The sequence below is a fragment of the Ipomoea triloba genome, chromosome 13, assembly GCF_003576645.1.
Source record: "Ipomoea triloba cultivar NCNSP0323 chromosome 13, ASM357664v1".
Taxonomy (NCBI): Eukaryota; Viridiplantae; Streptophyta; class Magnoliopsida; order Solanales; family Convolvulaceae; genus Ipomoea; species Ipomoea triloba.
Window position 1 is genome coordinate 4,449,649 of NC_044928.1, and position 14,160 is coordinate 4,463,808.

General features: G+C 40.6%; 1 protein-coding gene across 1 annotated transcript in view; it reads right to left on the reverse strand.

Moving 5' to 3' along the window:
- Positions 1–7,440: 7,440 nt before the first annotated feature.
- LOC116001072 overlaps positions 7,441–14,160 on the reverse strand; it is a 38,664-nt gene continuing 31,944 nt past the window's right edge. Inside the window, exon 4 of the mRNA XM_031240973.1 lies at positions 7,441–7,641. Within this exon, the coding sequence (XP_031096833.1) occupies positions 7,441–7,641 (201 nt within the window). The remainder of the gene's footprint in view (positions 7,642–14,160) is intronic.

Below are 14,160 nucleotides of genomic sequence, written 5' to 3' on the forward strand. Positions count from 1 at the left end.
TATTATTGCCTTTATATTTCTTTCAGTTTATAATAATTGAATAGTACTCCGAAAACCCTTTTTGTATGTTATGTCTCCATTTCTTATAAAGCACATATAACGGGAGCAGACCTATGCTGGAAGCTAAAGTGTGGAAAAAGGGATGCATACTTGGTTTATCCTCTTATCCCTTTTCTATTTTCAAGCCCCGTTTTTTATCTTTAAAGTGTGGAAATATTTTCTTTATAGCTTTGTGTATTAGTATATTAGAGTTTGGCATGACTAATAGGATTGTTTGATGCATACCCTTTATCCCAGAGCAATTTCCAAAGTGTGGAAAGGGATTTTTATTTGTCTATCTTTAGAATCCCAGTTTTGATCCTTTACCTTGTGCGTATAGAAACATCGAGGACGATGTTTGCTTTAAAGTGTGGAAAGTACGCACTTCGTGCTTTACATGTTTACATGCTTAGTTTAGAAGTAAAGCTCTTGGGAACGATAAGCGGGTGCATTTGCAGTTTTGAAAAGAGAGTTGTTATTTGTGTTATCTAGGGAGAATTTTGACTAGATGCCTAAAAATTTTTACTCTCGAAATATCTTTGAGGAAGTTACTTTTCGCACCCATGAGAGAGTTTAAAGCCAAATAAGTTTATATTCTTGCCTACTTGCATGATGTTCACCTCTTATTTACGTAGGACCTTAGTCAAGGATCTCTCGAAGTGAGAGTGTGCACTCTTTAATTTGAGAAAGATAAAACTAGCGAGGCCCAGAATTGAACTAACCTTGGTAGGGCATGGGGCAAAAGGAGAGCCTTATGGTGAGCTTAATGAGAAAACAAAACCCTTGAACATTAAATAGAAAAAGGCATGAGGGGTTGACACGAGGAGGAGTCGAAAAGGCGAAAGGCCAATCACCAAAGAGTTTAAAATTGAGGGAAGCCAATTCGTTGGGTTGTGTCCAAACCATAGTCTTCGGTAAGCAAAAAGCTTTATCTGGAGTCGGTTGTTCACATAAAAAGATCCCAAGAATTGAGAAAATAGAGTTGAGGTGAGCCGCTTTGCTAGGATTCGAGTACCCATTGCACCGACCTTCGAAAAAGCATGGATCTCCATGGGAAGTCGGGTGGCTCGATGACGTTATCCTAGGAAAAGAGAAGAAAGAGGGACCGCGCTAAGCCAAAAGCGGTGAGTGGTCCATGCCCCTACCCTCATTTACATTTACGTTGGGCTTTGGCGTATAAGGATGGAAAGTTGATTAGCTAGTGCACATCGTTCTCACTAGTAAGATCGGCTAGAGGCCCTATTTAAATAAAAGGTGAACCAAAACTTTGGAAATGCATGCTTGCGTATGGTGCGAGGAGTGTGATCCCTTGTTTTACTTGTTTATCTACGAAAGGTTTTTATTTCCCGAAAATATTTCTTGAGTTGCTGGCATCTGACCAAAATCCTTTGTAGATAACACAAATGATTTCCCCCGTTTCAACAGTCTTAGACACCCATTATTTTGACTTGCCAAAAGCTTTATTTTGCATGAGAGAGTATCTCGGAGACTTATATGCTTAGAGAATAAAAAGTCTTGCTTGAGGACAAGCAAGAAACAAAGTGTGGAGAATTTGATAAGACTCCGAGATACCCTGATTTCAGGCACATTTTAGGGTGTTTTATCGCATCTATAGCATCCTTATTTGGTAAATTATGTGCGTAAATGCTTGAAAATCACTAACTGATGCACAAAAGCTATTTTTAGCTTAAAAGAAGTAAAACAGGAGCCCCGGGAGCAAATAGGACCAAAAGATGAGCTTAAAGAGCAAACCAGGCAAAAGTAGAGCCCCGGAGGACTGATCTGGAAGGCCACACGCGTGTGAGCAAGCGTGGAAACTCTCCAGAAGCTTCCCACGCACGCTCACATGCGTGTGAGAGGCGTGGAGGCGTGATGCGCAAAATTCAGCTAGGGTTGTCATTTCGGAGACTATTTAAACCCCTTTGATGAATTTTCAGAGGAGGATTTTCCAGAATTTTAGTCTTCATTTTTCTTAGTTTTTCTTTGGAGAGTTTTCTCCATTTTTCTTAGTTTTTACATTAGATCAATCTCCATTGTAGAAGACAACAAGCTTGGATTGAAGATCTTCTTCTCTCTAGGTGACCTCTATTACATTTCTATATTTTTAGTTGTCTTGTTCTTGGATTGAATTAGCTCTTACTTTCATTTCATCTCATGAGTAGCTAATTTAGTCTAGGGATTTGGATTATGTGATTGAATATTGCTCTTGTGATGATCTTATTTCTATATCTTAGATCTATGAGTTTGTGTTGATGGATTATCTATTCTTGTCTTTTGATTGTTGTTTTGTTTGGATCTTGTTTGGATTTGGCCAATCTAGATGAGAGATCGAGCTCTTGACTCTTTCATGTCTTTGATTAGAGTTAGGATTTGAAGCTTTACACAATCAAAGTTCCTATGGACTTCTTAAGAATAGTAGGATGGTGTGTAGCTAAAGTGTTTGATAAAATGTCTCTTAGAACTTTGGATGCTTGTAGGCACTCCTAAGTCAAAGAAGCTTAGTACACAAGGTGGAAAAGGACTAAGACAACACACTCTTGAATAGACAATATCCTAGCAATCCTAATCTTTGACCTTAGACTCTCACTATGCAATATTCATGAACACTATCCAATCCCTACCCCTTTTATATATTCCCAAAACCACTTTAACTTTACTACTCTTTTGACACTCCAACCCTACGCAAAACCGCAATGTCATTGGCCGCAGCTGCGGACGCACAGCGGACGCGTGCGTCCGAGCCGCGTCCGCTGGTTCGGCCTTCGTCGCCGAAATCTGGACGCCACGGACGCGCAGCGGACGCGCGTCCGTGGTTGCGTCCGGCCCTTCGGTCATGACGCCGAAGACTCTCCCGCGATGGGCGCGCGGTGGACGCGTGGTGGACGCGCGTCCACTACTGCGTCCATCCGATTCTGCCCACTTCGGGCCGCAAGAACGGGGTTGTAACGACCCGATCTTCCCCCATTTTCACAAGTATAAGCATATATGGACCTAACACAACATATACATGCATAAAGTAACTATGAACATGCATATTAAAATTTACCAAAAATCAAAGTATAGTCTTTTGAGCCAACTTGTAGATCCATAAACTTAACACATAATTTTCATATAAAATTCCTAGTCACATAATTTACTAGCATTTGATCACCTTCAAGTGACTAAGCCTACTTAAGGGATTCCTTACCTCTTTAGAAGATTTTAAAACCGTAGAAGTTGATGATTTCCTCCTTCGAACCTTCCACCAAAGATCCTAAACAAAATCACCATAATAACAACATTTTCATGAACCTCTAGTTTACACTTAAGTTCTAGGAAGGATTTAACCGAACAAAACCAAAGTTTTTACCTATAATAGAGCACTTGAGTTGAAGAGATGCTTAGGGAGTTCTTGATCACAATGTAGAAGACTAAGTTTTTCCTTCTTCTTCTTTTCCCTTATGATTTTCGAAAATAATGGAGATGAGAGAGGTGATGATGGTGAGTTTTGCTTGATGTTTAAGAAACAAGTATAACATTCCCATACTTCTTATGACACACCATTAATGCAATTACCATGTGGTAATTAGGAGTGCCACATGTCAACTCCCTATGGTAGCTCTTGAAGAGAAAGATCTATTTTGCCAGTTTGGGGTTAAATCAGATGAAAGTTCGGAGGATCATATCTTAATTCGGGAAAATTCTAACACCAAAATTATCCTAAAAATAATCCTGTCAATAACCACCAAAATTGGGAATTTTTCGGTACCTCGCGAAATATAGGTACGAAGGTTCGTAACAATCTTACCCTTACAATCCGTTTAACTTTTCACTTGAACTAACTAGAAAGTTCAGGCTTAATCATATCATACTTAATAATCTAATTTCTAGGAAAATTCGAACTGTATAAACATCCTTTAAAATTTTACGGTTCGTGACCGGTACGTAATTCGCAGCTTATTAATAACTAGTCTCAAAGAAAAAAAAATTCTTTTGAACACCGAGAGACCTTCTCGTAAATGTCATAGTCTTAAAAAAAATTTCTCGAACCTTAACTTTGTCGGAAAAACCGAGGGGTTACAATTTTGGGCATTAAGAAGAAGCCAGAGAAGAGTGCGGTGGTGGATCTGAGTGAAGGAGCCTTGACCTGTGCAGTTCTTCAACATAAACTACCTCCTAAGCTGAAAGATCCAGGTAGTTTTTCCATCCCTTACATCATTGGTGGATATGTAGTTGGGGGTGCTTTATGTGATCTAGGTGCCAGTGTTAGTCTTATGTCATATTCTTTATGTAAGAGGCTCAACCTGGGAACACCAAAACCCACCTCCATGACCCTACAGATGGCGGATCGCTCCATAAAGCGTCCGGTGGGAGTTCTAGAGGATGTCCCGGTCATGATTGATCAGTATTTTATACCGGGGGATTTTGTTGTACTGGATATAGAGGAGGATGCCAAGGTTCCTATTATACTTGGTAGACCTTTTATAGCTACTGTTGGTGCACTTATTGATGTGAGGAGAGGAAAACTAGTGATGGAGGTGGCTGAGAACAAGATCGAGTTTGACATATTCAAAATGGCAAAACACCAGCCCTCGTATGTTGATGAATGTTACTTGATAGAAGGGCTGAGTGATGGCACTGCTGAGAGTAGAAAGATTGAGTTAGGGGATTTGCATGATTCCCCTATTGATCCTGGACCCCCTGAACTGTCAGGTGTGCTGAGACAAAAGAAAAAGTTCTCTAGTTCTGGTGATTTCTACAAAAGATGGATGAGGGAGCAGTCTAAGTTCAAAAGGCCACCGGATCGCGTGGTCCACAATTCCACCTGATATCCATGAGGTTGAGTCGAACTGATGACAGTAAACTTAGCGCTTCATGGGAGGCACCCCATGTTATCCTTTACTTTTCGCACTTTACTTTATTGCATTTTTCTTTTTCTTTTAGTTCGAAGTAGAGTTAGGAATTTTCTTTATTTACGGGGTATTCTTTGGGTTGTTTTTGGTGTGAGATTTGCATTAGAATTGGAGAGGTTAGGCTTTGGAACAGTTTAGAATTGTTTTAGGGAGTATTTTGGACTAACTTGCAAGTGAAACCGAGCTTGGGCGCGAAAAAGGACAGAATTGCGCAAGCGGAGCCTGGATCACGGCCGTGACCATGGCCGTGATGCCGAGGCGTTGATTTTCGGAATAACAGCGCAAAACAGAGCCTTGGGCCACGGGCCGCATCCCGGCCGTGACCCAGGCCGTGAGGGATGTTCCAGATTTCCAGTGCTGAGAGCACTATAGAGAGCTCTGGGTTACGGGCCACATCCCGGCCGTGACCCAGGCCGTGATGGCGTCGGAAATTCCAGTGCGTACAGGTGAAATGAGGGCTCTGGGTCACGACCATCATCCCGGCCGTGACCCTGCCCGTGATGCTTCCCCATAAATTCCAGTACCGAGAGCGTTATAGAGGGCTCTGGGTCACGAGCCGCATCCCGGCCGTGACCCAGGCCGTAAGATTTGCAAAAAAAAAAAAAATGTTATGTTTTCTAGTTCATTTTTCCTAGTTCGTGGGGCCTTGTTTGTCCATCGGGGACGATGTCCAGTTTAAGTGTGGGGGGGTACTATTTCTGATGAATTTTGGATGCAGTTTGCTTGAAGGACTCAATTTGCAGCTAAAGGTAATGTGCTTTCCTTGTGTTGTGGCTGTGACCGCTTTACTTCCTGCTGGTTTGTGGTTTGTTTTGGTGGTACTTGTGCAGCCCGGCTTGTCAGGGATGATTCAAGGTTGGGCTTGTCAGGGATGATTCAAGGTTGAGCTTGTGATAATTCAGTCTCTTGCCAATAGTTGGGTTAACCTCTAACATAAATGTTCCACCTGTGTGTTATGCATTGCTAGTGAAGGCTTATGTGGGATTCCGGTGATATTTGTTCTGTAATAGCTTGTCTCAGTGCTCTCATAGTGAAGTCTAGAATCTGCATGCTTTGAAGTGATTTAGGCCATTTGTAACACCCCCAGATTTTTCCCTCATACAAAAAGGCATAATTAATCATAATTACTAATTTCCCAAAACGGAAGCACACAAATCCAGAGGTGTTACTCCAAACCTAAGTTTATCACAAACTTAGATGCTAAGGTAGTCTTTACATCTACTATCCTTATTAATACATACTATTACGGCCTTACATTCCAATAATATACAACCCAAAGTCTATAGTAATTTCTATCATCAAGAGTATATCCATTTTCTCTTCTATCGCTCTCGGATAACAAGATCTACTCCATACCTGAAATTCATTTGGAAAAACAGAATTAGCACATAGTGCTAAGTAATCCCTATTCCACCCTGTAAAATCATGGTTTTGGAAAATAGTTTTATTCTTTGTTTTCGAAAAACAGTTTATTTCACAAATCTTCTTGAAAATCTCACTAACTTCCTCTAGATGCTCACTCTTCCACTTCCTTTGGTTCTTCTACACAATCCATAATTTATCCACAACATACATAATATTAGATCCTTGAGAACACTAACTATACTAAAATAATTAGTAAAATAGGATTTTCTTACCCAAAAATTTTCCTACAAATCCTAGGAAGTATATAACATCCTAACCACATATTTTAAGAAAACTATACTTGGATTCAAGATCTAGGAAGGAAAATAAAGCTTTTGAACCGATTAGAATAGAAATTTACCGAATATTTGTGATCTTGTGAAGAAATTAGCTATGGAGCTCTTGAGCTTAAGGAAGAAGATGAAGATGAAAATCCTCTCCCTTTTTCCCTCTCCAATTTCGGCCAAAGAGGGGAAAAATTGGAAAACAAAGCTTATATATTATCCCTTATAAGATAAGAATGAAGATATGTGGCATAGAAAGTGACACTTATCACATTCTTGTGGTGGGTAAGGGAAAATATCTTCTTTTGGACTGTTCGGGATTAAAACAGATGAATTCTCGGTAGAAACAATTTAGATAGAATAATTTTCGAAACCAAAAGTTTATCTCAGATTAGAACTCAAAATTGGGCCAGGTTCGGTACACCGCGAAATTTAGCGATGTACGATCAAAATAAATTTTCGCTGCTATGGGCTAATTTAATTAAATAGAAAATTCAAGAATAATAACATGGTGTCTAATAATCCATTTCCTAGGACAAACGGGTCCGAACACCAGCTTCCAAAAATTTTACGGTTCGTGACCGGTACGTACGATCGCAGCATATCGGGAATATTTATTAAAATAATAATGTTAGGAAAATACGGGGTATTACACTCTACCCCCCTTAGAAAGAGTTTCGTCCTCGAAACTATGGTTATCGTTATTTCGGAGACAAAAGTTTAGCTGGAAGGGAAAGGGGTTGGATTTGATAAAAGGAAAGAGAGATGATAACTATTTCCCAAATACTAAACTCCCCATTTTGATAACGAGCACACCTAGTTTATCTTTTACCTTGCTCAAATAAAGTTGGATATCGTCTTCTCATTTCCTCTTCCAACTCCCATGTGGCTTCTTCCACCAAATGGTTTGACCATAACACTTTTACCATGTTTATGGACTTTCTGTGGGTATCTCGGGTCTTAGTATCCAAGATTTTTACCGGTTTCTCTTCATATGATAAGTTCTCATCCAAAGTCACATCCTATAAGAATTTTAATATACTCATTATAACATAACTTTGACAACCCTTATAGTTTAATCCAAAGGTTTTTTACTTACCTCATATTGGAGTACATGCGATGCATCATGTACGTACTTCCTTAATTGAGACACATGAAATACGTTATGAACTCGATCTAGCACAGCAGGTAGCGCTAATCGGTAAGCTACTTTCCCAATTCTTTCAAGGACTTCATACGGTCCAATATATCTCTGTAATACCCCGTATTTTCCTAACATTATTTTATCCTAAGGCGTTGACATTTATAAGTTATGATCTTCAGATATTTCAAAAGAATTTTTATAAGTGAGTATAGTTGTTATTAAGCTGCGAACCTACGTACCGGTCACGAACCGTAAAATTTTTAGGAACTAGTATTTGGACTTGTTTGTCCTAGGAAATGGATTTCTAGACACCATACTATTATTCTTGAATTTCCTATTTAATTAGATTAGCCCATAGCAGCGAAAATTTATTTTGATCGTACATCGCTAAATTTCGCGGTGTACCGAACCTAGCCCAATTTTGAGGGTTAGTCTGGAATAAATTTTTAGTTTCGGAAATTATTCTATCTGGATTATTTTCCACCGAAACTTTATCTGTTTGGACCCCAACTGATAAGTTGTGGAGATATTTTATTATTTTATTATTTTTTTTTCCAATCTTATCACATAAGATTGTGATGTAGTATAAAAGCCAATTTTTTTCCTTTTTCCCTTGCTTTTGCCGAAATGAAGAGGAGAGGAGAGAGAGAGAGATCATCTTCACCATTCTTCTTCCTCCATTGCTTCCATAGCCAAAATCCTTCTCAACTCTCAATTTTATTCGGTAAGTTTTCGATTTTATTCGGTAGAAAGCCTTGTAATCCTTCCTAGGTTATGAATCTATGCTTAGTTTCTTGATACATGATGTTATGGTGTTGATTTTGAATCTAGGTTTTAAGGTGAAAATTGGGGAAAGGATCCAAAATTGCTTCCTAAGGTGTTAGAAATCCTTTACAAGGTAAGGAATTCCCTTAAGTTGGAATTAGTCACTTGAATTTGGATAATTGATTTTTGGTTGAAATATGGTGTTTTTGAGCTTTGGAAATATTTTTTTATACATGTTCATAGCTTGGATATGCATGTATATGTTATATTTATGTCCATATAGGCTTATACTTGTGAAAATAGTGAAAGGAAATCAGGGTAGATTCTGGCAGTACTTCCGAGATTTATTGGGAAAAATTGGTAAGGTATTTTGATCCTAATTTTTTTTAGACATGTAGTTCTATAAGTGTAGAACCCGCATATAAAATTTCATAATGATCGGAGTAGTATAAGTATGGTTTTCGAATTTTTCTCCAAAACTGGTCCAGAGAGAGAAAAATTCCGGACAGCACACTGCCAAGGGCAAAGATGGAATTTTCTGTGTTTATTCGCGGACCAAAATGACCAAAACTTTTTATGGACATCAAGTACTATAAGTTGGGATTCTACCATAAAAATTTCAAGTGAAAAAGAGTTCGGGAACTATTTTTACCGGCTCAATCTTTCGGACTGCGCCAAGCTGAATTTTCTGAATTATGCTTAGTATGATTATGGATGTGTTAATGATAATTGTGAGGTAGTTAGTGAGTTAATGGTGATTAGGTGATGCTAAGGACGTGGATTAATGATGGAGATTAAATGATAATCTCATGATTTTTGGGTTATGGTTAGGCAATGACCTTACCTTTTAGAATTTATATATGTTTGGATGTACGATATCCTCAAGTTATGATCTAATGGTGTTGATCATGGTGGAAGTTGTCAATGGAAATAATGACAAGGACAGCTATCTATTATTAGTTAATGGTGGGGACGATAGTTGAGGATGCTGGTTGTTTTAAAGTGTGAGATGGACATATGAAGTGTATCCAAAAATGTTTATGAAAACTTACGTTGAAAGACGTATGCTATTTTGGTATAAAGGTTGTCAAAACCTTATTGTTTGAGAAAATGATGTTTGAAAATCCTTCAGAGGCTAATGAAGTAGCCGATTTCAAGTATTGGACTCATTTGTGAAATATGTCCAAATGAGATGATTTGTTGTAAGAAAACTGAAGGAAGGATAACGTTTTCAAAACCGTAGTTTCTAAAGTAAGTGAGGAGGACCTTGATTGACCCACGGGTGGCTTTAAGTGCCCTTGCCCAGTGGTCGTTATATTGTTAGAGCGAAGTCTATTCGCCGTTATGTCGTCATGTTGGAATAAGGAGAGGTGCCCACGGGAAGGCTTGAGTGCCACGGCCCGGGGTTGGGATAAGGGAGGAACCTACGGGAGGGTTGGAGTGCCATGGCCCGAGGTTGTAGGCCTCACTCTTACTATATGAAACTAAGGAAGTTTTAAAAATGAGTAAAGAGTTACTCTGTAACGTCTTTGAGAAAGAAATGATTTTGTCTTACGAGACGAGTGGATTTTGATTCACTGAACGATATACTATTTTCCAAATGATTATGTTTTCAAACCTTTGTCTACTTTTGAGTGACATCGGATTTCCTTACTTAGCCGTCGCGCTAACTGCACTTCAATGTGTTTCTTATCAGTTGCAGATTAGTGTGGGCCCCTGTAGCCGATGAGCTCGGAATAGAAGGGAAGTACAGGTTGAGGTCTACTCTTTGATGTAGACAGGGATTGTTATTAATGTTGTAAGTTTAGCCTGTGCACTTAGAGTGGAGTTTGTCAAAGAGGTGATAGAATTCACTCTAGGTGTGGCGGTAGCACCCGGTTTTCTGTTGATATGATGTAAGCTTCCGCAGCGTTTTATTACGGATTTTGTAATAAATGTAAGAGTTGAAAATTGGGGTGTTACAATCTCGGACTCAATTTTCCTTTCTTCCCGAATCTCATTATTCCTTTTGTAGGAGATATTTTCAGCAATACCTTATCACCTTCTTGAAATTCAACCGATTGCCTTCTTAAATCAGCATAAGACTTTTGTCGGTCCTATGCAGCTTGTTGGTCCCAAGGGGATGGGGTACAAGTCTAGAGGGGGGGTGAATAGACTTGTATAAGATTTTGCAAATCTTTTCAACCTCTCGTGTGTATTGAACTTAGGATGTTTAGGTTCGATACCTCACGAGGAGAAGATAAAGTTTTATGCGCAGCGGAAATGTTATCCCCTTTTAGTTAGCACGAGTTTGGGTTAGTTCGAGAGGTGTGATTATATGCAGTGCAATCGAGAAGTTAGCGAGAGATAAAAACAGAAAGTAAATGCAAGAGAGATTTTTAAGTGGTTCGGCCAACCCGCCTACTTCCACTCTTCTTCCAGAAACTCCCTGGAAGGATTGCACTAAAAACTTCCCTTTCTAGTACAATAACGAGCGCTTGAGCTTTGATCACCAAGCCCGCCTCAAGCCTCAGGTTTTTCTCCCCGCTTCCAGTTACTCCACCTCTCGAGCACTTGACCTTTGATCACCAAGCCCGCGTCAAGCCTCAGGTTTCTTTCGCTCGGACAGCAGCCAGGTTACTCCGCCTCTCCTCAGGTTTTTCTCCCCGCTTCCAGTTACTCCACCTCTCGAGCACTTGACCTTTGATCACCAAGCCCGCGTCAAGCCTCAGGTTTCTTTCGCTCGGACAGCAGCCAGGTTACTCCGCCTCTCCTCAGGTTTTTCTCCCCGCTTCCAGTTACTCCACCTCTCGAGCACTTGACCTTTGATCACCAAGCCCGCGTCAAGCCTCAGGTTTCTTTCGCTCGGACAGCAGCCAGGTTACTCCGCCTCTCCTCAGGTTTTTCTCCCCGCTTCCAGTTACTCCACCTCTCGAGCACTTGACCTTTGATCACCAAGCCCGCGTCAAGCCTCAGGTTTCTTTCGCTCGGACAGCAGCCAGGTTACTCCGCCTCTCCTCAGGTTTTTCTCCCCGCTTCCAGTTACTCCACCTCTCGAGCACTTGACCTTTGATCACCAAGCCCGCGTCAAGCCTCAGGTTTCTTTCGCTCGGACAGCAGCCAGGTTACTCCGCCTCTCCTCAGGTTTTTCTCCCCGCTTCCAGTTACTCCACCTCTCGAGCACTTGACCTTTGATCACCAAGCCCGCGTCAAGCCTCAGGTTTCTTTCGCTCGGACAGCAGCCAGGATACTCCACCTCCCTTGCTTAATCCAAAGCAAGACGTTGTTGATAGTCACAGTTGAATGTAACAATCTCCAATCTGACCACAAGCTATCGTTGAATCAACTTTGATGTAGAGCAGCTTTGGTCACCTTCTGGATGTATGACAGTTTAGCTTTGTAACTCTCTTCGAACACTAAGATGTGTTCTCTCGCTGTATTGAATATCAGGATGATATTCCAAGTTAAGCACTTTGCACTGGAACGTTTTTATCAGACACCTCTTGTTAACCTCTTGACCTCTTTCACAACCCCCTTTTTCTTCTGTGTCTTTACGTCCTTATATATGAGAGTAGAAGAATAGTTCCGTTGGAGGGAAAACTATTCCGTTTGAAATTGGTCTCCCACGCCGAACATGGGTCTTTGCACAATTTCAGCATTTTTCATGGAGTAGTGGTCTTGTAACTTGAGCCTTTTGTTTTGTAGTGAATATTCCATATTCCACTTTCTTGAGTTCATGCTTCACTTGCTTCTTTTGGATAAAGTTACTCTTTTTATGTTCCCATCATTCCTTGTTTGGGGAATCTGACCACTTCAGGATTGGTGCACTTCTTGACCGTTTGTGGTGGAGGTCTGACGTGTCATCCACTTCCGTCCATTTTGAAACCTCCCGCTCAGCACCTCTTCAATATTTTATCTCCATGATATTCTTCTTCTCCAAACTTAGAGTATTTTATCTGCACATGTTGACTAACATTCAGCCTCTTGGAGAAGTGCCGGTTTATCGAGACCATAAAAGATGTCTCGACCACTTGATGTTTCAATCCCATGTATCGAGAGGTCTATCTCTCGAATATTCTTTACGTCTCGAACTCGATAGGTATATCGAGAGGTCCTTACCTCTCGAACTTGGCTTGTGTCTCGAGACTTAGTTGATGTCTCGTAGACCCTTATTCCTCCAGAGTTGTCTCGTGCCTGCTTCTGATCTATCTGTTTGCTTACAACACGAAAACTTCTAAGTTGTTCAAACAAGTTTACCTTAAGCTTAAATATTTCCCGAGTTGAGCTCAAATTACCCGGTTGTATTTTCGCTCTTAGTTTACTTATCGAACTTACATTGTTTTGCCTATGTATCGAGACTTGGGGATTCTTACTTAACAGTTGGTATCATCAAAACCTATTACATGATGTTCCTAACAATTTCCCCCTTTTTGATGATGCCAACACTTATACTTACTTATATGGCTGATTTGAAAAAGAAAAAGCATTGATTTTATTTTCAGCGCATATGGTAAGTTTGACAACAATTCTACTAAACATGAATAAGTAAACTCACGCAACACCCCCAGCAGAAGATATATGTATTAAGATTAAGGGAATGTTTACATAACAGAGTTTAGTGGAAAAGATTCAAAGAAGTAAGACCAAGAACAACATAAGTATCAATACATTGAAATAAGATGGAGTTTGGACCACGAGAGCTTACTTCTTGTTGCCTTTCCTTTTCTTGTTAATGGCTTCTCGTGTCTTGATGGGGTCTTTCGGATTTACCAGGCTTATGTATTCATCTGTGACATCTAGATGCCTGTAGTTCCTGTAGGCTTCCCCCACGAACTCACCATCAATTACTCCATCTTTCCACCAGGCAATGCATTCTTCTGGAGACATATTGCTGTGAGTAGATATCCCATTGATTTTCAGAAGCTTGAATATCTCCAGAGTCAGAATTTGTTCAGTGTCTTCTCTGTTCCCGAACTTAAAGTTTGTCATGAGAAGATCTATCTTCCTTTCTTCTTCTGACTGTTGTTCTTGTCTTTTTCTTCTTCTTTCTCTGTCCTCTTCTCTCCTTCTCTCCATTTCCAGTGTACGCTGGACCCTTAGGTTTTCTGCCTGTTTAGCATCCTCCACTGCTTTGCTCATGATTCTTGGTATTTTTGGAGGTGGTCCAGCTGGTTCACTTGCTGCCCTTTTCTTGCCCGTTGTTTCCCCCTTCTTTTTCTCTTTATTTTCCCCCTTGTTGGCATCATCAGTACGGGAGAGGAGGGTGGAAGGATGGACATACCTTCGAAGATTGCTTGAAGTTGGGCAGGCACTTGGTTCGACAGGTCATCGAGTATGGCCTTCATCACATCCTGTCGAAGTTCACTGGAATGTTGGAAGGCTCGAAGCTCTGCTCGCATCTCGGCTAATTCAGCCCTCGCACTTGCAGCCTCTGCTCGAGCTACAGCAGCTTCATCAGTGGCTTTCCGTGCTGCATCCTCAGCCCATATGCCTGTTCGAGAAGTTCGGCATGACGGCCTTGGGATTCACTTGTGTCCAGCAGCAGCATTGCAGCATTGCGGACCACAAGTATTCTTTCGAGCTGAGCCATCTTCTGAGATTGATCAGCCATGAATTGACGCACTTCGCCAATGAGACTTCTTATTTTTTCGCC